Below are 22,588 nucleotides of genomic sequence, written 5' to 3'. Positions count from 1 at the left end.
CTGGATTTCCCACAATGAATTAACAGAACCAGAATTAACACTACAATTGTCTAACACAAAAAAAAAAAAGAAAAAGCCAAACACAAAAACAGCAGATGTGTAGGAAAACCCAGCACTCTGAAACTCCCTTGGAGCACAAACAGCCATTAACCGCTCCTTATTAGTCACTGTGTAAAGAAGAAAAGACCAAAAAGGCACTAAAAAGAGTTTGTAAGAGGAGAGTAAGCGAAGCCGTTTAATATTTTGCGTCTTTACACCAACCATCTGCTGATGACTGTGGGGCTGAAGAACGGGTGGGGAATGCCATCGACCACATATGGCTTTTAATAATTCATGTTTGTGCTCCAGCGCCGCCCCGGCCTTCTGCACTGTGAAAAGTAACTGGTCTTCATTAGGCCGGCCGGTTGGAGTTACCCCAAAAAAATACTCACATACGCGTACCTAGTTGTTAACAGACGTGTGCAAATGCTCAAAGTAAGTGTGCCTGAGCAGGTGGTGGGGAGGATCAGCTCAATAAGCGCAAGTAGAAAAGGACAGAGAACATTTTGAGATCAGACAAGAGCCACAGCCCACAGAGTGAAGAACATGACTGGGTCTGAGCAAGCTGTGGCTGCTCTAAAACAAGACCTCTCACATTGATATTGCAGAATTAAGAAAAATTATGGTAGACTGTTTTTAATCAAAACTGCTCTCGTCTCCCTTCCCATAGTCTCAACTAATGAATGAAAGTCCATAAAAGACTGCAAATGAGCCGTTCCTGTGGCGTTTCCTAAAATAGACCACCAGGAGTAGAGTGCTCTCCAGGGCCACCTTTAGGGTACAGAGTGGTGGATTTCTGTATCAACAAATAACCAGCCTGCATGAGTATAATTACAAACCAGGGAGGATTTATAATCCCCTCCTCTGCACCTGCATGAGGAATGCTCCCCTGTGTTTATGTTGATGGGAGGTTTGCACTTAAACTTACCAGGAGGCAAAAGGGGGACATGAGCTTATCTGCTTCTAATTAATAAAATCTCCTCAGGGGAGAAAATGGGCTGAAAACACAACATGGCTGTAACAATCTTTCCTTCATGTTAGCGTAGACATGGTACATGTGCGTAAGCAATAACAACAATTACAAATACTCATGATATGCACTAAGAGTGTAAATATAAAAACAAGGTTCTTCTCATCCCAAAGATGCTGTGGGTTTGCACGCTCATGTACTGCAATTCTAACTTCTGAATGCTCATGTTATGTACATGTAGTTTTCTCTATTGCTGAAGGAGGTGGGCAATCCAGCATAAGACATGAACCGATCCTGACCAACTAAAAAGTTTAATCACTCACTGTATTCAGTTCAGATTAGTTAGTGTCACCTCAAAGTCTAAGTGGTGCTGTCAGACTTCCAACGCTCACAAGAAAGCACATAGAGTTTGTAATGCAATCTTTCATCTCATTGCCATATGTGTTTTTGACTGAAGTAATAGCTCAAGGGCTTGCCACAAGTTACATTAAAAAAGCTTCCATCTTCTGATAATTCAAAATGGCCTGGCGGCGGAACACTATAATATTTGAGACAAGAAAGTAGCTGCCAAGCACACCAACATTTCCAACAGCTTAAATAAAGAACTATGTAGTGCACAACTGTATCCTAAGGCAAGAAAGCTGAACTGTGTTTGACTACAAAGAAAAACACCAAGCACTGCATTGTTAATGCAGCATTTTACATATATGCATCAAAATTTTTGAATACATCTCCTGAAACAAGTTTAGAGGTATTGAATATGAAGATAATAAATATTTTAACAGCTGCAACTTAAAAGTTGGAACACTTTGGCGCATCCTGTAGATTCTTATTATGAAAAAAAGATTTTAAGCATAGAATCGCAGAGTTTTGTATTTCCAAAAATATTTTGTCCGTCCATATGTTCCAGTCATACCTGTGATGCAGAGGGCCTCTTGTCCCTGCCTCTCTTTGTAAGGTTGTCAAGACCTTTGAGTGACGAGAACAGACCTCTCTTGCGCTGTTTATAAGTCAGGGATAATGAGCGCCTCCTGAGTGTGGCCTCATCTCTGGAACAGATCTAAAAAGATTACACAACATCAGAGCCAGGATCAGTTAGCTCCAACAAAAAAACAAACAAACAAAACAAACAAACAAAACAAACAAACAAACAAAAAAACTATCAAATTGGACAATCCTAATTAGGTTTATTATTGAAAGTAAGGCATAAAGTGAGAGTTAGTGCTATTGTTTTTAAGACTCAAATGATCAAAAGATTTTAAAAGTTACTGTCAGTCATCAAGTAAATAAAAATGAAGTATGACATTCAAAAAGAAAGGCACCCAAAAAAGGACACACTGCTGCTTCTGTGATTTTTTTTGACTCATTCTTTCTCTGTCCTTTCTCAGTGGCTGTGCTGTGGCTCCTCACCAGTGCATGGAAGGAGGAGACAGAGAAGATCCCCAGGCGTCCCAGGGTGGATTTTGTGGGGCGGCTGGCAATTGCGAGCAGGCTTTTTGGGTTGGGCAGCTCTCCACCCTGTAGACTGGCCAGGTAACATCGCATCCTGAAGAGATCCATGTTAAACCTCTCCAGATTCTGCTCCCACTGCTGAATCTAAAAGAAAAAGTAGAAAGTGATTTTGGTAGTTTGGGTAGCGGTTTTCAGTGTGAACTGGGTGAAGGCTTTTGGGTGGCAGCTGGGGAAAGAGATTGTGGGGGGGGGGGGGGTAATGGAGTGAGCTAGGAGAGGGAGAGGGAGGAGTAAGGCAGCATCAAGGAGAGAGATCTTGGGTCAGTTCAGTCCTTTCCATCAAACTGAAATTGCTTGCAGATGTTGGAGAGGGGCCTTAATTGGTGGGTGTTTGATAGTGAAGGGTCACTGTGTATCTAGCAGAGGAATGAACACTTGTGCAGTAAATCTAAGTGCCCATTTTTATGTAAGTCTAGAGAAGATAGTGATATTGCACAGACCACCCGTTAAACTTCCACCATGCAAACACACACTCAGTGTAAAAACTAAATTCACAGTTGCCTTCCTCCTAACCCTGTTTGCAGTATCCAAGCTATGAGAATGTGCTTATTTTGTTGGCTGGAGACTGGTTTTAATGAGAACAGTGGAGTTAAGCAACTGACTTTAATGGGTCTCGTCTGCACTATGATTTCATTTACAATAGTGCACCCTATGGTGTTGTCCCATTAGGTCTCATTAACATTATTTAAAAAAAAAAACAGGAGGGATTGGAGAGTGGTGTTTTATGAACCTTTGACTTAAAGGAATTCTAACTTGTTAAACAAGAAACTTGCACAGAAATCACCAAGGGACCATACTGAGCTATGTTATGTGCTAAACTCGTGAAAAACCCATTGTATGCAGTTGTACAGGTGGCCTTGGTTAACAGTTCTTCAGTGTGTGACATTCAACCATTGCTCCCATTCCATACTATGAGATCAGCTGGCTGAAGTCTACGGGCATTGGTTAAATATGACCTTGTATTTTGATATGTCAGTCAGTTCGATAACTAAATGATTAAAACAAAAGTGAGGCATTGACAGTATCCAGATCAAACTTAATCTCTTAAGTGATTGATACAGGATGGATTTTTCGGGCCCTTTAGCAGGACATTCTAACATTTAAGCCAGAATAGCATTTTAGAGAGTAAGTGCTCCATTTTGCAGTTTACAAAAAGAAAAGTGTAAAACACAATGTTGTTGAATTCTATACATATAGAGGTTTTACTGCAGCAGCTTTAGCTGGTCTAGTAGTTTTTAGTGTTCAACATCATCCTGTAATTGCGACTGGCGACCAGAGGTACACAAAAGTTACATTGGTTTTATTACGGACAATGATTACTACCCAATTAACAGCTACTGCTACAGAAAACATTCCTAGCCTCACACAAAAAGTTACAAGAAACAGATGAGTTTGCCTCCAAATGCTGGGTCTCATTTTGTGTTGGACACACACAATATTACAATATGATACAGTGGGCCTTATGTCATTTATACACAAGATCACATTACAGCTCTAACGCCTGACCAGCAGGTTTGATACACATATTACTCTCCTGAAGCTGAACTTAAAGACCGTGTAGATAAATCCTCTGATGTGTTTCAGACTTCCAGTGAGAGACTTTAGATGAGGAAGGAGGTGTTACTGAGTAAATCAGATAATCTCCTTCATAAAAAGTGAAGGAAAATTTAGGAGAGATGCTGTTTTGGATTAACTCATGTCTATTTATAATCATGACACAAGATCCTAGCATGCTTCTGATTTCCATGCCATCTGGATGAATTTGAAAACAGTCAAATATCTGTTTTTCAGTCAGGGATGTTCAAATACAGTCCTGGACAGAAAATTCTACTTGATGATTCATACCAAGATGTATCAATAATATATATATTTAATTTAATTTATTAAAATTTTTATTTAATGGATGATATACATTCTATTACTCCATGTGTCTAAGCAAGTTCAAATTAATGCAATGAGGCAATCAACCAACATTAGTGAAAAGTTAGGAGTGTTTGGGCCCATCTGGCCTGTGTGCACCGCATTTTCACATCTATTTCAGAGTCACTGAGCTCGGCAGAAATAAGCCATTTCTTTTAACAGATTCTCATCTTTTCTTGTTTGCCCTCTTTAACATCTGCTGCCCAATCGTTGTAAAAGCCCAGATGCATAACAAGTCTTTCAATGCAACATGATCGCTGTGTGTGTGTGTGTGGGGGGGGGGGGAGGGGAGGTGAAGGGAAACTTCAAAAGATGTCTACTGGCACTGATTTCAGTAGACATGGTTGGGGGTGGGTGGGGACATCAAAGTAGTGCCCTGTTGGTGCTAGACAACTCCACCAAAACCTTAAATCTATCATCAGACTCTGGGCGCCAGTATCAGAGTCCTGTCCAGTACCCCTCTGACCCTACCATAGACTCCAACCCTGTCTGTCTCTTTGTCTACTCTGAAGTGGCATACTGGCCAAGTGGAACCAGATTTCAGCAAACAGTCAATCAGGTAATCAGGCTGTGACGTCTCCATGTCCACGTCATTACTGCTGGGAGCTTCAGAATAGCATGCGTTTCCCCTCAGGGTACTTAAAGAAAATAAGCTCTCCCAGGGATAGTTTTAATTTTTCTTTTCTAACACATAAGCAGTCAGTGTAAACTGACATATATGACTGAAATATGGCTGCACAGATGCAGAAAGTATACATTTCCATTTATTGCTTCAAGTGGCCCATTAAGCATCTGACCACCTGAGTTTCATGTATAAAACAGCAGCCAGATTCACCCACACTTCACAACAAGCATGAGTAAAAGTATTTCTCACCAAACTATAGGTTTTGGGCTTTTAATACTTGTATGCGATCGGCTGTATGTGGGCTACTGCACGGTGCAGGGTGCTTGGGATTCTCCCCCAGGCTGTGAGGAGGAGGAAGAGGATGATGCATGTTGAGAGCCCATTACCAGAAAACATCTGGAATCCCAATCCGATGCTCAGGGAAGCAAGCTGCTCCCCTGGGCCCCTCGTCATGCTTTTGGGGACTGATGCATTTAGGCCATTTCACCCACCCACAGACGAAAAATAAGCACAGGCCTGTCACTGCAGTCACAAAAAAAACTGGCAAATTAACTAGGGCACATCATGTGGTTGCTACATGTGTTGTGCAGAACAATGACAAACATTAAAGTCTGCAAATCAAATTCTGAAGAGCTGATGTGCCACTAGAATGGAAGGGTACAGCAGATTTTCTGCAGTATGTATTCTAATGCCATGCACTGTATAATGCAGTTTAAACAGCTTTCAATATTCTCAGTGACAGTGGTGTCACCATTAATACCTCACCTGGTTTTCAATAGCTCTGCGGTTCTTTGAGTCATTAACCACTGTCAACTGCAGCTCGGCCATCTTCTTCATCTTCCCGTCCATGTCGATCTTTTGTAGCAGGCCTCGGACCTGGCTCCGCAGCAGGCGTACTGTGTCCTCCTTCCCCTGGCGCTTGGCCAGCAGCGAAGCACTGGCAGAGTGGATTGCTGTCACCCAGTTTTCCAGGTCAGTCTGGTTGCTGGCCTGAAATGGCAGAGAGGGACAAGGAATGAGATTTGATGAAGTTATAAGGACAACAGCATCTTTACAAGCTGGATACAGATATCTAAACCCCTATAAATGTTCTTGAATTGCTAAGGCACTGCTAATGTGCTATGTACTCATATATCATAATAAGATCATTGGGTGTTGAGCTGGGCTTTAATTGATCAATAAAACAAACTTGGATTAACAGTCTATGAAAAAGCACAGGTTAATTCATGTTGCTGTAACTGTTGCTGAAATCAAACATGCATTTCCCTGTGAACCCTTTCCAATTTACGATCCCTGATTCAACATCATTTGTGAAGCCCCGTTGTGAATCAGAATGACTCAAAGCTCATCAGTTCACGTCAGTGGAAAAAAAGGATTAAACTCAGGTGCTATCTATCAATTTAACAAATGTCCTAATGACATTGAGAAAACTACCTTGAAACTAAACTATCTTGAGTAGATCTTCAGTGGAAGCTGCACGGAAAGAGCCAGACTTCATGACTTTGGTACCGTAAATGTAGGTGAGCAAGTACAACAGTAAATTAGATCATCTCTTGGACCCCTTAGCTGAGGAATTTGGGCAACCATGGGCCAAAATTGGTAACTTCATACGCTTTACTCAAGACAAAGGAAAGTGCATCTGGCATAATTCAACTATATGGATACACTGTGCACTGTGCAAACATGCTGGTATATTTCTATTTGTTACCATATCAACACATCAAAATGTTACTTCCACGTGCAAACATTTGCTAATGTCATTTCAATGTTTATAATGCCAGACATACATGCCCAGGATATTTCAATGATTAAACTTTTCCAGTGAGCTGCATTGGAGGTTGAATGTCATTTGGAGAACTGTGTCAACTGTTCAGCGTTTTGTGTTTTACCTGAAAGAGGTAGACGTCGCCATATGAGTTGCTGAGGCAGAAGACATTCTCTTTTTTGGGATGTTCAGGAACGGCCTGAACAATGCTGTCCTCCGCCAAGAGAGCATAGCGAGGTGACAGCTCATGTTCTGGAGAACCTTTACCATAAGTCTCATAAAACAACAAAGTACATCCTAAAAGGACGTAGTGGAGATAAAGACACAAAGACAAAGAGATAGACACATTAGTAAGTGATGCAGAAACTAAGTATAAATCATCAAGTTGAGTTTCTATAATATTTATCAGTCAGGAGGATTTACAGCTGTTAATGTTTTCCAGACAAAATGTCCTTGTGAAAACATCTAAGAAATTAGGTTCAGCACAACTGGGATATTTGCAGCAGCGCTGAAAGATAAAAGGTACAGACTTTTTACATAATCCCCAAGGCCACTTGGAATCGTAAAAACATAAATAAATAATGTTGTCCTTGCTTCTTTTCTTGGTAACTTACAACAAGTATGTTAATTAAATAACTGAAAGCAATGTTCGGAAACACACTATTGGGCTCAGAAGCCTTTAGGGTTGGGGTCAAGGATGGAAGGACAAAAACTTAATTGTCAACTGTGGTGTCACAGCTGAGGTAGCCATGTTAAGATGTTAAAACTACTGTTAAAAGAAAAATCTTGAAAAGTAAAAGAAACCTTAAAGTGAACCTCCTCCATCCAAATACCGAAGCTCACCTTTGAGAGTCACCCAGTATTGCTTCCACTTGCGACGGGTCACCAGCTCCAGCTTTCTGTCCTTGTGCAGTGTGACAAGGGGTTTAAAACACAGCCAGCCTGCCCGTCTGACCACACCTTGCTCCTTCTCAAACAGTAGGTCCAGCTGCTCCAGGGAGCCCTCTGCTGACTCGCTGCTGCTCTCCCCTCCCTCAGTGCCAGTGGATGGATCTCTTTTCTCGCCCCCTCCCTCTCCTTCCTGTCCAGTGCCCGTCTCCAACTCTCTCATGAAATTTTCATAAATGTTTTGGCGGAGGGCATCGCTGGTTGTTTGGTGAATAGCTCCAGAAGACTGGGCCCTTGATGCTCCAGAGAACCAGAGGAGACTGGAGACCTGGGAGGGGGAGCTGGTGTCTGCTGTAAGGCCATCGACTCCACTGTCAAATGCATCGCTCAGGTCCTTGTACCTGGTTTCCTGATAAGGCACAAAAGACAGTGGCCTGATGAGTGTGGCGATGGGAGAAAAGACCCTCATGACATCATTCATTTGAATGGGAGAGAGACTGCTACTGTATATGCACACTTATATGTACATAGCAGGCACTGTGAGCTCAAAATCAAACTTTTTTTCGGTTAGCCTAGAGGCACTTCAACATTGCAAGAGAAACTTGCCGGGAAAAAAAATTGTCAAACCACTCAAACTTACTTCAAAGTCTGCACTTCATTCTCCAAATCTAAATCTTTTGCAAGGCTAAGAAAGTGGGACAAATATCCTGTGATGGCACCTGGGAGGTTGGGTCCCTTCAGGCTAAGACAATTTCAAGTCATCTGAGGGCTGCTGATGCTTCCCAATTCTCCAAATGAACACTTGATGGAATTGCATTTGCCTAATGACAGCTTACGTACTCTTGACAAGACTGCTGCATCGATTGCCCTTGGCAACTGAGTGAAGAACTCTCCAGATGCAGACAGGCTGTATGTGCTGTTGTCACAGAGCTTCGATGTTGTTGCTTGTTCATGTGCCTGGCTCAGCCATGTCTTCTCCAAAAATGCATTGAGTTCATTGAAGGATAATATTTTGTCAATTCTGCTCAATTGGCACCAAGAAATACAACATATTTGTTTTGTGTAACTGGAAGAACATCTTTTTTCTTTCTTTTGCCCTAGTTTATCTATTCCCTCCCTCACCCTTTCCCAGCTGCCTTTCATTACAAGCAGGTTCTTGGTCTTTGGCATCAGGGTCAGAGGGTGACCTTTAACTCCTCAACAGGCCCCTGGAGCCCAGGTGAAGCAGAACCAGAGCTGGGGTGCTGCTGATTTAGGTTGAACTGCTGAAAGGAGGTACTATGACCAGCTCTTACAGATATATACCACAGTGGAATGGCAGTCAGCACAATAGCCCCCAAAGAACAGAAGAAATTTAGTCCAAATACTTGCTCCAAGGATCTCACTGAACAATGTAAATTAGCTTCAGACCTTGTCAGTTGCTTTAAAAAAAGAATCCCAGGTGTAAACACTTTCTTTTTTTGGATTATTTTTATTTGTCTGAATTTCCCTTGAGCTTTAATGTAAATTTAGTCTTCCAAGAAATGTCTCTCAAAACAGCCCTGTTTTTAATCTGTCATCAGTAGCTGAAGCTGGCAACTGATATTTTCTTTGATTAACCACACCTCATTTATAAAGTTTTAAGGATTTTCTACAAGCTAAACCAGCTTTCTATGAGCCTTATAACTGGAGAGGGAAACAAAGCTTTAAGTGAAGCTGTGCCCCCAAAACTGGCCCACACATGGACATAGATTAGCAAGCCATGATGGCAAGCAGAAGATTTAGAGTCAGACATCACTAATGTAAAGTGAAAGCTGTGGAGCAGTCAATGTGGTAGGCAGATAGACTCAGGTGACATTGTCAAGGCAAAGCGTCTCATATTTCATAAAGTGTTATCTGCTATTTAAGCAAAAAGAGAATCTCACAAATTCTCAGAGGAAAACGCCACAACAATTGTTATGTTCAGTCTTTAGGTTTGTTGCCAGACCTAGCTGACTGAATTAGCAGATTTACTCGACAGGGATCACGGGGTGAGCCAAGAAAATCTGCACTTCACAACAGCCAGAACAACTTTAAGTCATTAATTAACATTAAAGGGGAGGTGGAGTTAAATCTTCAGCTAGGATTTAGTTTCTCTCGAACAGAACCTCACAGAGGCTTATAGTTATTCTCTTGGCAGTGTTCTTAAAACTGTTACAAAGCAAAGCTAAACGAATTAATGCAGAAACAACTGCTTTCAAGCTGAAAAGACAGAGGGACACAAGCTTAGGATCTGCTTGAACATATTTTCAAAGTCAAATTAAAGCTATTAAGAATGTAGTGGTTGTAGGATGAAATCACATGGCTCTTAACACGTGCATTTGGGTTATTGTGTTATTTCCAACCTCTCCTTTGACCCATGCCAGTATAGTACAAGTGTCATTTTACTACTGGTCTAACGTTTATCTATGTTTCAGCTGCTCTGTCTCTCATATGTTCGTGGTGCTCAGCAGAACCTGACCCATTCTTTCATTTCGACACACATTGATCAGCCCTAAGTTCAAATGAAACCTTTTTCTAATTAAGTGCTAATCTTAGGCTAATGTCCACTATGCCTAAAATCACAATGAACCCCATTCAGTTACATTAACAACCTTATAGCCAACACAAGCATTTCCCTGAAAACTATGAAAACTACACAATGAACAGCAGTCAAACAATCAGTGTAATACTTCCAATGTACGCACCCTGATACAATCACAATGGCATCTGTACGCCAGCTCCTGACTTCTCATCCTCGGAGAATCATCCATCTCTTACACTGTAATAGGTAGCACCTCTTGTCTTTGTTCCGCCATCATAAAAAGAACAAGACCTGGTGCTGGTTCCTTGACAAATTTCATTTTGTGCTGCCCCACTGTGCCCTGTCCTCAGACAGCTGGTGTTGTGGTGCTAAAGACCACAGGACGGTGGTTGGTCACTGGCCGTGCCAGGACCACCGCTGTGGCTCATGATCAAATAAACCTCGACAGACACAAAACTGTTTGTGCCTGGCTGTTGCTGTGGCACTCTCCTGTTTCATAAGCTGTTATTTGAAGTTCAGTAATGAGGGAACTACAAATGAGCCCAATAAAGTAAAACATCTATCTACTGTCTAGTGAAATTAGGAGTGTATACATTATGGTGCCACTACAAACATCACATCTATGATACCTAATGTTTTACATACCATGGTGATAAGATCCCTGTGTGAACCCTGTGAGCAATAAAGGATATCATCAAAGAATGTTTAGCAAGGGAATACATCAATGGGACATCCAAATTCATCTAAACTTACATGAGACTTTCTTTTCTTACGGCTGAGGCTGCCTGTCCAGTCACTGAAGCGCCTAATGCGGTTTTTGATGGAGTCTTTCTTATGGAAGACAAAATCTGGCGCATCCTGCTCCTGTGGCTGCTCCTGGTCAGGGCACTGCTCTAGGTCGTCGCTCATGGTGTTGGCTTTTGGCCTGCGACAGGGCAGGGTGTATGATGAGTACTGCCGAACCTCAGGGCATTCTTCTTCCAAGTGCATATCCAGAACAGATACAAAGGAGGCGCGCTGGGGCCTCTGGCCTGGTTCATGTAACTGAGAGGAGAGGTCCCTAGCTGTAGGAAAAGTAGCAGCCATTGTGGAGTCCCTGTAGAAGTCTGTGATAGACACAGGAGGAGATTGTTCAATGAATGAGTGGAGCTGGTGGACGGGGGAGTGAACTAGTGGCCTGCTAACAGAGCAGGGTTGATCTTGTTCACATAGCTCTGTGCTCTGTCCCCAAGGGGAATCATACCATGAGCCATCAGAGCTCAGTGAACTGCCCTTGCTGGTTCTGGCCGTAGAGGAGGTGGAGGCCGGTGGCGGTCCACTGCAGTGGCCTTCCTGCCTACTACCGCTAGAACCAGGCAGGCTGGGAGTGGAGGCAGACTCCAGGTTAGGTGAAAACTTGAGAAGTTGTACAGGGCCAGAAGCCTCATCCAAGAGGAGGGGGTTTCCTGAGGTGTTGGTGAACTCCACCCTGAGGCTTCCATCCTTCTTGATCACCACTCGAGGGCTGCTCTGTTCCTCTAAAGCCTCATGCCCATCCCTGTGTCCATTCAGGGTGTGCCCATTGAGCTCCACCCCATACGGATTATCTTCATACTCCTCTGACACATGACGCTTTCGTATACCACATCCTGGGGACCGACGCCAGTGATGTTCATTCGGGCTGCCTCTCACTCCTTTGGAGACATAATCATAGTGCCGAGCGGAGTACGGCTGTCTGCTTTTTGCGGGGGATAAACAGCCACGGCCAACACATCTGGCCTTGTATCCTGAGCCTACTGGAGCACTTTTCCACCATGTATGGGGTGACAAAGCATCGTCTCTGGCCGAGCGGAGTTTCAGTGAATATGGCTTCTGTTTCCCAGGGAAGCTAAAGCTGGTGCCTTTAGGGCCCTGAATACTGTACTGGCTCTCTGAATTTCCCATCTCTGCCTGGAAGAAACAGAAAAAGAAACAAAGTCACATAGTTATAAAGTTATGGAATTGTGCTGTAAAATCATTCATGGTTACACAGACATAAGGTAGTAATATTTACATATTATATGATAATATGACAAAGCCAGAACAGAGGTTAAAATAACATACTGCTAATGAACAATAATGGCTACACTCTCATAAAACCATGCCCCACACACATAATCATTAATTTGCAGTGGCCATTTCCAGAGTGGAATGGCAGCAGCTGTAACATCTTCCTTATGCTTTCCAACGAGAATAGTTATATGAAGTTCTGTCCCATCTGGTCCAACCCCACTTACTTTACTACATTCCTCTATTCTTTGTTGAAAAAAAAGTCAGATGAATAGGCTTTAGGCTGTCATGGATGTTAAGTGTGACAGATTCCAGGACAATGTTAAATCACTTCCAGACTGTCCACAACATGGCGAGCCATGACCAGGCAGATATTTCATTACAGGGTTGACGCTTTACCATGTCAACTGTTGACGACATTGCTGCCCATAAGAAGCTATGGCTGTCTGTTATGGGATTACATAATAGGTTCAGGTAAGTACAATGCCTTTAACAGTCTTCAAGTCATTGAATTAGCACACCAAGAAGATTAGGAACTAAAACAAATTGCTCTAGAACATGTACAAGGGATAACTAACTATAATAGTCCTAGTAGAAGATGCTGTAAAAAAAAAAAAAAAAAAAAAGGACATTACATATATAAAACATGTATATCAAAACATAACCAAAAAAAACCTGTGTTGTGCACTGCTGGCACTTGACATTAGGGATGATGCTCATTTCGTGCAAGCCCCAATAAAGATTCCATCAAAACATAATATCTGTTAAAAAAATATTTGCTAAACGGTTTCCTCTTTTGCAGACTCACCTGTCTGAAAGTCTTGTCTCAGATTGGAGCGCCTATGCACGGCTCTCTCCACCTCATTTCTCAAAACAAAGTCATTCCTTCGTCATCTGGCTTATCTAAAACACACATGGAGAAGTTGAGTTAGTGCTACAGTCTCTTTCCACAGCACTGTAATTTATTTCATGTAATGAGCTCCATGTTTGATAACAGGTGTGCCAGATAAAGAGCAGATCCTAATCCCCAACATTTGGAGGACGGTGTTTGGTAGGCGGCCCTACATGCTTCTCACTGGGATAAACAACCAACAGATTCAAAGACTCCTTTGTCCCCCGAGCAATAAAACTGTATAACTCTGCACTAGGTGGGAGGGGGAGGAGTAGCAGGAAGAAAGAGGGATTGGAGAAGATGGGACACTAAAAAAAAAAAACTGAATATTTATGGTTGTACATTTGTTGTTTATATATTTCAAACTGTGTGCTTTCTTTTACTGTTCTTGTCGGTGCTGTACCTGCTGGAACAATAATTTCCCTGACGGAGACCTCCCAAGGGATTAATAAAGTCTATCTTATCTTATCTTATCTTAACAAAGCCAATGCTGATACAGAATTTAGCTTCTTTGTGTGTCTTAAAGTAGGAAGCAAAAAAAATAAAAAAATAAAAATACAGCCAATATCCCAGATATGAAAACATTTCCTCTGAAAAACTCAAACAGGTCCAAAGAACACATTTGCATTGAAGGAGACAGTGAAGTGCAGTGGAATAACGTAGTGCCACTCTGGCGCTTCTGTATGACTCGTTTAAAAATTCACTCCACCCCCCCAAATTTAACTCTCTTCAATCAGGCATCCAAGCCAAACATTAGTCACATTTTTCCACCTCCCCACAAGTAAATGACGTCGTCTTTGATCAGGGTTGGGAAAGTTTCTGAAAGCCTGCAACAGTTTGCCTGTCTGTTTATTTTTAAACCCAGCTTGCTCCCTTTATTTTCTCTCGTCACCGCCAAATTTGTCAGGGGCAGGATCCAAAACCAGAAACGGCAGAGCAGCGTTCTTGCAGGGGCACCGCACATCTTCTGAGAAGCAGTGAGACTCTTGAAATGTAAGTGTAATGTAACCCACTTGCATTGAAAGAAGGCTTTTAAATGATGTTAACACCTCTAAACCTCACAGCACACATACACCATGCACAAGGCCACAGTGTAAACAGGCAACTGCCAAAAGCCCTAACCTTCAGGATTAAGTGATCTGCAGAATTAAGAGTTTATCTGCTTCAATGCGCTTTGACTATGAGGTGAGATTAGTGAGTGCTGGTTCAATAAACTGACTACTGTAAAAGAGGGTGTTTAATAGATGAAGGTGAGAAGGAAATTTCAAGGGACCTCAACAATACAAGTGTAAAATGCATCTGGCACTAAATGCCAAAGTGCAAGTACGAGCCAAAAGTAACACAAGGAAATTATTCTCTAAATGTGAACACACAACATTTGAAAGAGCAGTGGAAACTAGGCTGGAGATATGCAAGCCCGGTAATAAACCAGAAGATGAACACTTGCCTCTTTTGCCATGAGTGAAGGAGACAAACCAGAGGGGGAGGACATTGAATACAAGAAGCATTGATATCTAAATGAACTTCAACTTATTCAAGCTATTCAGGCTATTATCAAATTAATAATTCCCTGCTTTGTAGTGCTAGATTTGCTGGGACTCATGGACAGCTACACTTGGTTGCTGTACCACTAGATATCTGTTGGAAAACCAGCATATTTTCTGATGCACTTCCAAATACCCATTGCACATTTCATGCCTAAAACCCTCGCAATGCCTATGCCTCCTGGCCCCTCCCACTTCTAACAGAATTAACAGTTTGCAGTGAGCCTAGCAATTAGTGCTGTGCGATATTGCGATGTAAATATAAACATGTCTACCATATGATATAATCCTCTACTGTACAATCGTAATTTTAACGTCTGGGTTACTGGGTTAGCTCAGCTAATGTAAGTACAGCAACGCTGCTGCTTTGTGTTAGCATTCATACATCACCCATCAGAGGCGGACAGCACAGTGGAAACAGAACCAACAGAACCAAAAGAGGAAGTACTGAAAAGGGGGAACCAGAACTTGTTTGGCTTTGCTTTGGTTTGCTTTTTTATCATTTACAGACACAGCATGAAGACGCGTACAGAGACAGCATTAAAATGCAATAAAAACTAGACTTAAAAAAAATACATCTAACTGAGATACGCATTACTTGAAAACTGATATTTTGAATTGTATTCGTCCATTTGATATTTATTGATTATTTTTTTTTAAATTGTGCTTTAACTGTGTTGTCCCTCTATATATAAACAGTGTTTTATCAAAAAAAGAAGAAAAGATAAGACAAATTACCATTCATTCCATGTGTGTATATGATTTTAAGAAAAAAAAATATATATATATCAGGATATAAAATTACCTATATCGGGACATGCATTTTTGTCCATATCGCACATAGTAAATGACTAACAATCATGAAAAAGTGAAGGTAAAATTTTTTAAATGTAACTATATGGATGGAGAGAAGCTAAACAACGGAATAAAGACCAAAAAAGCAGCTGCTAACAACAACAGCAGTCAGTATAAAGCGGATGTCGAACTTGTCACAAGTTTATTCATGGAGCACAGGGCTGTGGGCATGAAAGGCTCTAAGGCGTGCCTGCCTACACACAAACTTAAAGCACACAGATTCGCCTTCTGCTGCAAGTTCAACTGGAGTATTGTGTGGTTGTTTTGGGAAAACAACAAGACAAGTCTTCCTTTTAGCTGCAAACTAGTCTGAGCACTCCCCTCTTCCCCTTAAAACCTCTGTTCTTGTCAATAGGTTTCCTACAGGCCATCTGCTCAGAGGACAAGGGACCACTGCCACCTCATCGCTCCTCAACACACCCCATGACCTGGCATTCTTCCTGTGCTGCCCCTGGGTGACTCCCACATAAGCTCCATGTTTAGTCTGGCACTGGTTGTTTCTTGGGTCTGGAGTCCGGGATAATGTTGAAGAATGAACCACACCTTGACATAGCATAAACACAGTAGGTACATGAGGTGTCAAGAAGGTAACTGTCTTTTTCCTTCATGACAACCGCGACACATATGTGGAGCAGAAGCAACAACATCTCCGTCGCAAACGCAGCATCTGGGAAACTATGTTTGCAGTTATGACCCTTGTGTCCTTGAATCTAAACTTGAGAAACAAAGGAAGAAATTGCTCAGCCAGGGTGGGTTAGGGAATGAAACAACAAGTGATTCCCTGGGGAGCTACCCAAACAGAAATAGCATGATGCCATTAGTGTAGTTTTTTAACCTACTCCACCCTGAAAGAAATGTAGCTCCACTGTTTCATGAGTATGTGAGTACTTTCAGTATTGAAGACGTGATAAATTAACAATGCAGATGACAAGTGAAGTGGCCAAATATGTGTGTGTAACCTCATACAAATTAAAGTACCGACAAGCATGCTTTTGAATTATTAGCTTCTGATCTAGAAATGATGAGGTCATTTGTTATTGGTAGTGGCTGTTAACACAGTCACACTGCCTTCCTCCTGTTAAATCACAGCCCGTGGGACTTGTTGATTATCACTTTCCTCTGGCACTACGACAACTGAGCTCTTAAAGGAGCAGAGTGCTAGAAGATTCTTTCTTTTCAAACAGAACTTTAATTCAAACTTATAAAAGATAATCAACTAAGAGATGAAAAACAGCAAGTGAAGAGGAAGAGAAAACGGTGATATTGTACCCAACGTTCAGATTCCTGCTGCGTTTTTGTCCGATGAAGCAGATTTAAAGTATCCTGCAGAGGTTTTCTTACGAGGAGAAATGTGTATCTATGAATCACTTGCTGAAAGCCTATATTACTGTGTGGTGGATTCAGCCAAAGCCACCAAACATCCATCAAAGTACTTGTTAAGTGTCTTTCAGATTTTTTTCAGAATACATTTAGAGGCTCAGTGCCTGGCTCTTGACCAAAAATGACATGGCAGCCTTCTGAATGATTTATACATGTATTCTACTGCCATTCCAGAGTGATGCCAAGGAAACTAAATTTGTTTTCAGAATGTGTACAATGAGTCCTGACAGAGAAGACACCCAGCAGCTTTAACATGAGATACAAGGTTTAGACAAGGTGGTTGGGTTCCTTAAGCATGCAAAACGCTGACAACCTTGAAACACAGTGCAGCAAAAGTGAAGTCTGAGATTTTAAATGGTGACTTTGTTCATTCAGGTGGCTAAGATAAAAACTAAAACACAAACTGCTATGTGATAGATACAGGTGGAAAAATTAAGCAGCACTCACATGCAAGCGCAGTGTAACCCACAACTGCACATCTCAACAACCAAAAACGCAGTGTAACCTCTTCACCCCAACCTCCTATTCTTGGAGTAAATTGTAGAAACAAAGGAAGGGAAAGATAAAACAGAGCACACAGCTTCTCTTACCTCAGTGGCCAAAGCTTTAATCTAGAAGCTCTTTGAAGAGCTTGAGAGGGAGAAATCTAGCTGCTGTTCTCTGATCGCAAAGTGGATTCTCCCCATGAAGACTCGTTGAGTCTTAAAGCAACGCACGCACACACTCTGCATCTGACTCACACCCAGACACACTGGAGGACACGTGGAAACTCCCTCCCGGCTTCGTAGCAGCAGCAAATTACAATCATCCCAGGGTAACCCAGGGTAACGGAGTGCCAAGCGGAAAAGCCAGAGAACAGGGAGGAAAAAGTGAAAAGTTCTCAACAGAAGAGGTCTCTCAGAATGAGAAGTGAGGATTTTTTATAGCACTCATCCATTACCCTCCACTGCAAAAAAAAAAAAGGCTCCACTACTCCAGTGTTGTTTTTCCTATATTCTCCTTTTCCGTTGGCTAAGAGGAGGATACAAGGATTGTTACAGCCAAGGCGGTTTTCCATTGCTGGCTAAGACGAGCTGGCGTGTAATGGCTGCAGCGCTGCCTGGGAGGCAGTGGGTAGGGCGCAATGACTGGGGCTCTTGTCTGACCCAAAATACCACAATGACCCCAGAGGGAGACCACTGGGGAGACAGTATAAGAGTGTGTGTGTGTGTGTGTGTGCGCGCATTTGTAAATGTGACCCAGGGAATAAAATTCCAGTGAGGAAAGACAGAGGCTTGGTGTGAAAAAGAGCAGGGGCCAAAGAGGAAACAGAGTAAGTGACATGGCTGCTCTGTTTTAAGTTCCTAGGGGCCGGAGGAGCCACATTTGCATTTCATCTTGAGCATAACTAAATTAAAACAACTGTTCTGACTAAGCCTTATCCAGACAGTCCAAATTCGAAGCCACCATCAGTCTGCAAACATACGCATGCCTCCATTTGTCTATGGTTCAAATAATTGTGGTCACATGGTCAAACTGGACCCATTGAGAAAACCACACCACAACACAGCATCAGAAATGGACAGAGTGTGACAGACTGCTCCAAAAGCTGCTCCAAGATGACTTGTGAGTCAGTTTTGTTTTACTGCAACTGAATGAATGTTATTAGTGTTCAGGGACATTTCAAAGCCCTCTTACAAGTGAAAAGCATGGACTTTGTGCAACTAGGATACTTAACAAATTTGTCTTGGTCTGAATAGCCATTCAAAGTCATGTCCATACCACACTGGATGAGCAGCTGTTGAATAGTATGCTGCTTGACATAGAGACATCATCTCCACAACACAATATGAGCGCATTCACCAGAGCTAAACAACATTGTTAACACAATAGTTCCGAGCTCCTCAAAGCCCTTTGTCCTGCTATGGATAGATGCAGCTAAAAGGTTGGTCAACAACAAGCACAGAGAGACTGGGAGGCATGAGAAAAAGTGAGGATTAAAAAAGGAAGGGACAGGGCAGGGAGGGCCGTTGGGATGCATATTCAAACAAAGCAAATGCTGGTTTTATTTTCTCTCGACCAAATGGTCTGAACACTAATCAATTAAGGTCCCCGCAAGCTCTCCAGAGCTAACTGAAATCCCTCTATACCCAAATTCTGTGGCAATTCTAGTGCAGCCTAATTTCCACTGACATCTTTATGTTCTGAACTAATCCTGAACCTGGACGCTGAGGGTCACATTGGACTACAGGATAATCACCTAATTCAGCAAAATACTGATGTGACCTTCTGCTGGCATGTGGTTTAGTCAGGAATATGTGCAACACAGGAAATACAGGGAAAAAGACATAAGCAACATTATGTCACAGAGAAGATAACTGCCTCTCTGTTGTGTGTGCAGTGACACAGCTTTATCAGGACTGCTTTTATTCGGGAGAATGCTCACAAAGACCAGCAAACCCCCACTGATACCGAGGCTTAGATAGCCTCTGATGGCCTTGTTCTCAAACTGCTTAATAACAGAAGTGCAAGAAAAATCCACATCCCTTACACAAATGTTCTCCTCCAATTTGTGAACTGTTAAAGCAGATTATGGCCTAAAAGAACATTTATAATGGCTAACATGAAGAACATAAAGTCAAAAAGTGATATTGGAATCATTAAAAGGCAATTTCACTACTTTTGCCACTTGTTATTTGAATCCATTAGCATGTTGCAGTGTTATTATGCAGTGGGAATTGGGACCCAACTCGTGTGAATTTTGATCATTTTTAAAAGAGGAACCATAGCAATAATTAGCTCTACATATATGCAGCAAACTGACTGGAGAGATGGATGTATTCCATTTACAGTGTGTTATACTGCAAGAGGAAGGCACCTTAACTTTCTCTATAATATATGATTATTGTCTAGAATCAATAAATTATAGCACATTGAATCTAATTTCTTGCCCTAATCCATCTGATGGGAAACTCACACTGGTCATGTGATGCTCATGGGACCAGGCTGACAAATGGAGTGGAAGGAGAAATATGAGTTTTCAGTTGGCATACTAATATTTCCCGTGTCTCTCCTGAATGGCATTATGGAGCCCCTCTCATGGCTGGAGGCCGTTTGTGGTTTGATGCCATTGATTATCATGCTCACTGGAGACTGCAGTCTGCAACAACTTGTGAATGAAACATCCATTGGGAGGAAATAAATTGATCATAATTGCTCATTGGAGTAAAGATTAGTATTCTGACTTATTCAAAAACAGCAATTTCATATATTTGGCGTCTAGAAATTCACTATAAATTCAAACTCTAAGGGCCGAAGCAATTAAGGGTGCAGACTGATGGAATTTCCTTCAGCTGGGATGCTTTAAGTTGGGGTGAAAGGCCAAGCCTTTTGTTTGGTGTTTGGCAGTCATCGTCTTTCCCACTCCCCTGCAAATGTATCCTTTTGCTGAACATCTTTGCATTTAAGAAATAAGAACTAAAATAAATAAATAAAATATATACTCCTACAGCAAATGGAAAAGGGTTTAAAACTAAAATTAAAAAAAAAAAAAAAAAAACACAAAATCTAAAAGTTTTAATGTTCTGAGACATTCAACTCATCCAAAGATTATCACTTGCTCCATCCATCCTTAATGTCTCCTCTTCCATCTCATCACTCAGTTGTCTCATTCAGTGAGATCTTTGTTTTCTTCCAGCCTCCCCTGCTGTCAGCTCAGTTAATTTTTTACAGCATTGAGCTCCTGTCAGCCCAACATCTACTTTAAATTAACCAGGATATGGACACATGCATGCTCTTTGTGTGTGTTTAAGAGGACAGCACTGAAGGGGTTGCTTTCGGCTGGCAGTGGTATAAAAATCTAAAACAAGAAATTAAGTGTAAATACATAAATTCTTTTGTTTAGAGGAGACGGCGACTAACAACGTACTCTAGACAGTGTGAGCCTTTGCTTTAATGTGCATGTTCGATATGGCGAATAGAGGAACAGGTAACAGCCCTCATAAAAAGATGATGAGTGTGTAAGATCTATCAAACAGCTGGGAGACTGCAGGTGCGAATTAGCTTTCCATTAGCTTCTCGGCTAATTAAGCAGCTTAATGGACAGAGGAAGGTCATGTTGAGGGTTAGATTGTTGAAAGAAAGTCACACAGACACTCATGCACACCCGCACACACATAAGCAGCATGTACTTTGACCTTATTCCAGAGTGGCAGCATCTGGCTTTCAGACTGACTGATATTCACACAAATTAGCTAGCTGACGTCAACATCTGTGCAGAACAGCTCACCCAGTTGTTTGGTCAGCTTCATCCTATTATCACATAAGCCTGAAAAGCTCAAGTCCTTAAGTTGCCTTTTAAGAGTTATAGAGAAAATACCTGGAGGTGAGGGTAAAAGAGTGATAGGCAGCACATATGAAACATGTGGAACCAGAGTTTTTTCAGATAAGAGACCCTGAGGCCGCTGCAAAAACAAACACAAACTCAGGACGGTGCAAAGCTCGACAGCTTCCCTGAACAAAGGGGAAGGAGAGATACCAAATTATCCCTACGACAGCAGGAGATAGGGAAAGAAAAATGCCTTTGTGGAGGAGAAAAGGGAAAAGAGCAACATCAATTGTTAACCTTCAGGAAGGTCGGTTTGCATCTCAAGTATCATCAGCAAAAGGTTCACAGTCACTTGGATATTCTGTACATATGAGTGCAGACGCCAGCACAATATATCTGCATTAAACTGGTTCACAAACTGTATTATTCCCAGCAGAATTGACTGTGGCTGTCCTTTGTGCACTGCAGGATAATCTGTCACATGCTGCATGGTGGGAGCTCTAGTGATTAATACAATCAACCCTCAACTCACTTGTTCATTACCATAGCAATGGCCACTGTAGTGTACCGAGGAAGTCATGCGAGACACACTCCAGCCTCCCTTAGGTGATCCATCAGTGATCATTGACTATCGTAGTACAATATCCATCAAACAGAGCCAGCTGCTAGAGGTCACTCACACACACACACACACACACACACCAGAGGTTTCAGCCAAACAATGAGCCACTGAGAATGTGGGAGCAGGTAGAAAAGTGAATGTACACTAATCGAGCATGCACATACATGTCCAAAACTATAGATCTATACATGCATTATCAATAACTGAGCGCAAAGGGAAACAAAAAGGACAGGGAGGAAGCAGAAATTGATTCATCAAGTGTGGCAGGTGTGAACTTGCATGACAAAAGTTGTACCTTTGAAACAAAATGGCGTGCAGCTGGTGAATACAACTCTATCTGGGGCAGTAGGGCAAACAACCAAGTCTGGCTTTGCCCCAACAGACACACACTAACGCATGAGCAACACACACACCTGCTAAGCTGGCACATGCTGCTGCAGGAAAAGGACAAACTGTCACATCCAGATGCTTGGTGACTATATACGAGTATGTGGTGGTATTGGTAGTGGTAGTGGTAGTGGTAGAGCTCTTAGGCCCATCCATCACTGCCACAGTCAAGCATTAATCCCTCTCAGCATTCTTGAGGGGCTCTGACGCCAGAGGTACTTTGCCTTTTTGGCCTCCCCCACACTGGGTGTAGAGCACAATCTGCTCCCGGAGCTGCTTCTTCCCTCTTCTAGAGTAAAACTTTATTCAGACA

The 22,588-nt window shown here is 42.1% G+C and overlaps 1 protein-coding gene across 5 annotated transcripts in view; it reads right to left on the bottom strand.

The window, feature by feature from the left end:
• Window positions 1-22,588, bottom strand: part of tiam2a (TIAM Rac1 associated GEF 2a) — an 84,337-nt gene that overhangs the window by 32,896 nt on the left and 28,853 nt on the right. For 4 of the 5 annotated variants that reach the window (XM_029493893.1, XM_029493894.1, XM_029493895.1 and 1 more), the window contains exons 2-9: window positions 13,098-13,192; window positions 11,015-12,190; window positions 10,907-10,933; window positions 7,675-8,128; window positions 6,956-7,128; window positions 5,832-6,056; window positions 2,420-2,605; window positions 1,926-2,069 (exon numbers count right to left, since the gene is read on the bottom strand). In XM_029493893.1, the coding sequence (XP_029349753.1) occupies window positions 1,926-2,069; window positions 2,420-2,605; window positions 5,832-6,056; window positions 6,956-7,128; window positions 7,675-8,128; window positions 10,907-10,933; window positions 11,015-12,184 (2,379 nt within the window). In that variant the 5' untranslated portion in view covers window positions 12,185-12,190; window positions 13,098-13,192. The remainder of the gene's footprint in view (window positions 1-1,925; window positions 2,070-2,419; window positions 2,606-5,831; window positions 6,057-6,955; window positions 7,129-7,674; window positions 8,129-10,906; window positions 10,934-11,014; window positions 12,191-13,097; window positions 13,193-22,588) is intronic. The other variant, XM_029493896.1, reaches the window with a different exon arrangement.

The sequence above is a fragment of the Echeneis naucrates genome, chromosome 22, assembly GCF_900963305.1.
Source record: "Echeneis naucrates chromosome 22, fEcheNa1.1, whole genome shotgun sequence".
In the NCBI taxonomy this organism is placed as follows: Eukaryota; Metazoa; Chordata; class Actinopteri; order Carangiformes; family Echeneidae; genus Echeneis; species Echeneis naucrates.
This window is presented reverse-complemented; position numbering and strand designations above follow the sequence as displayed.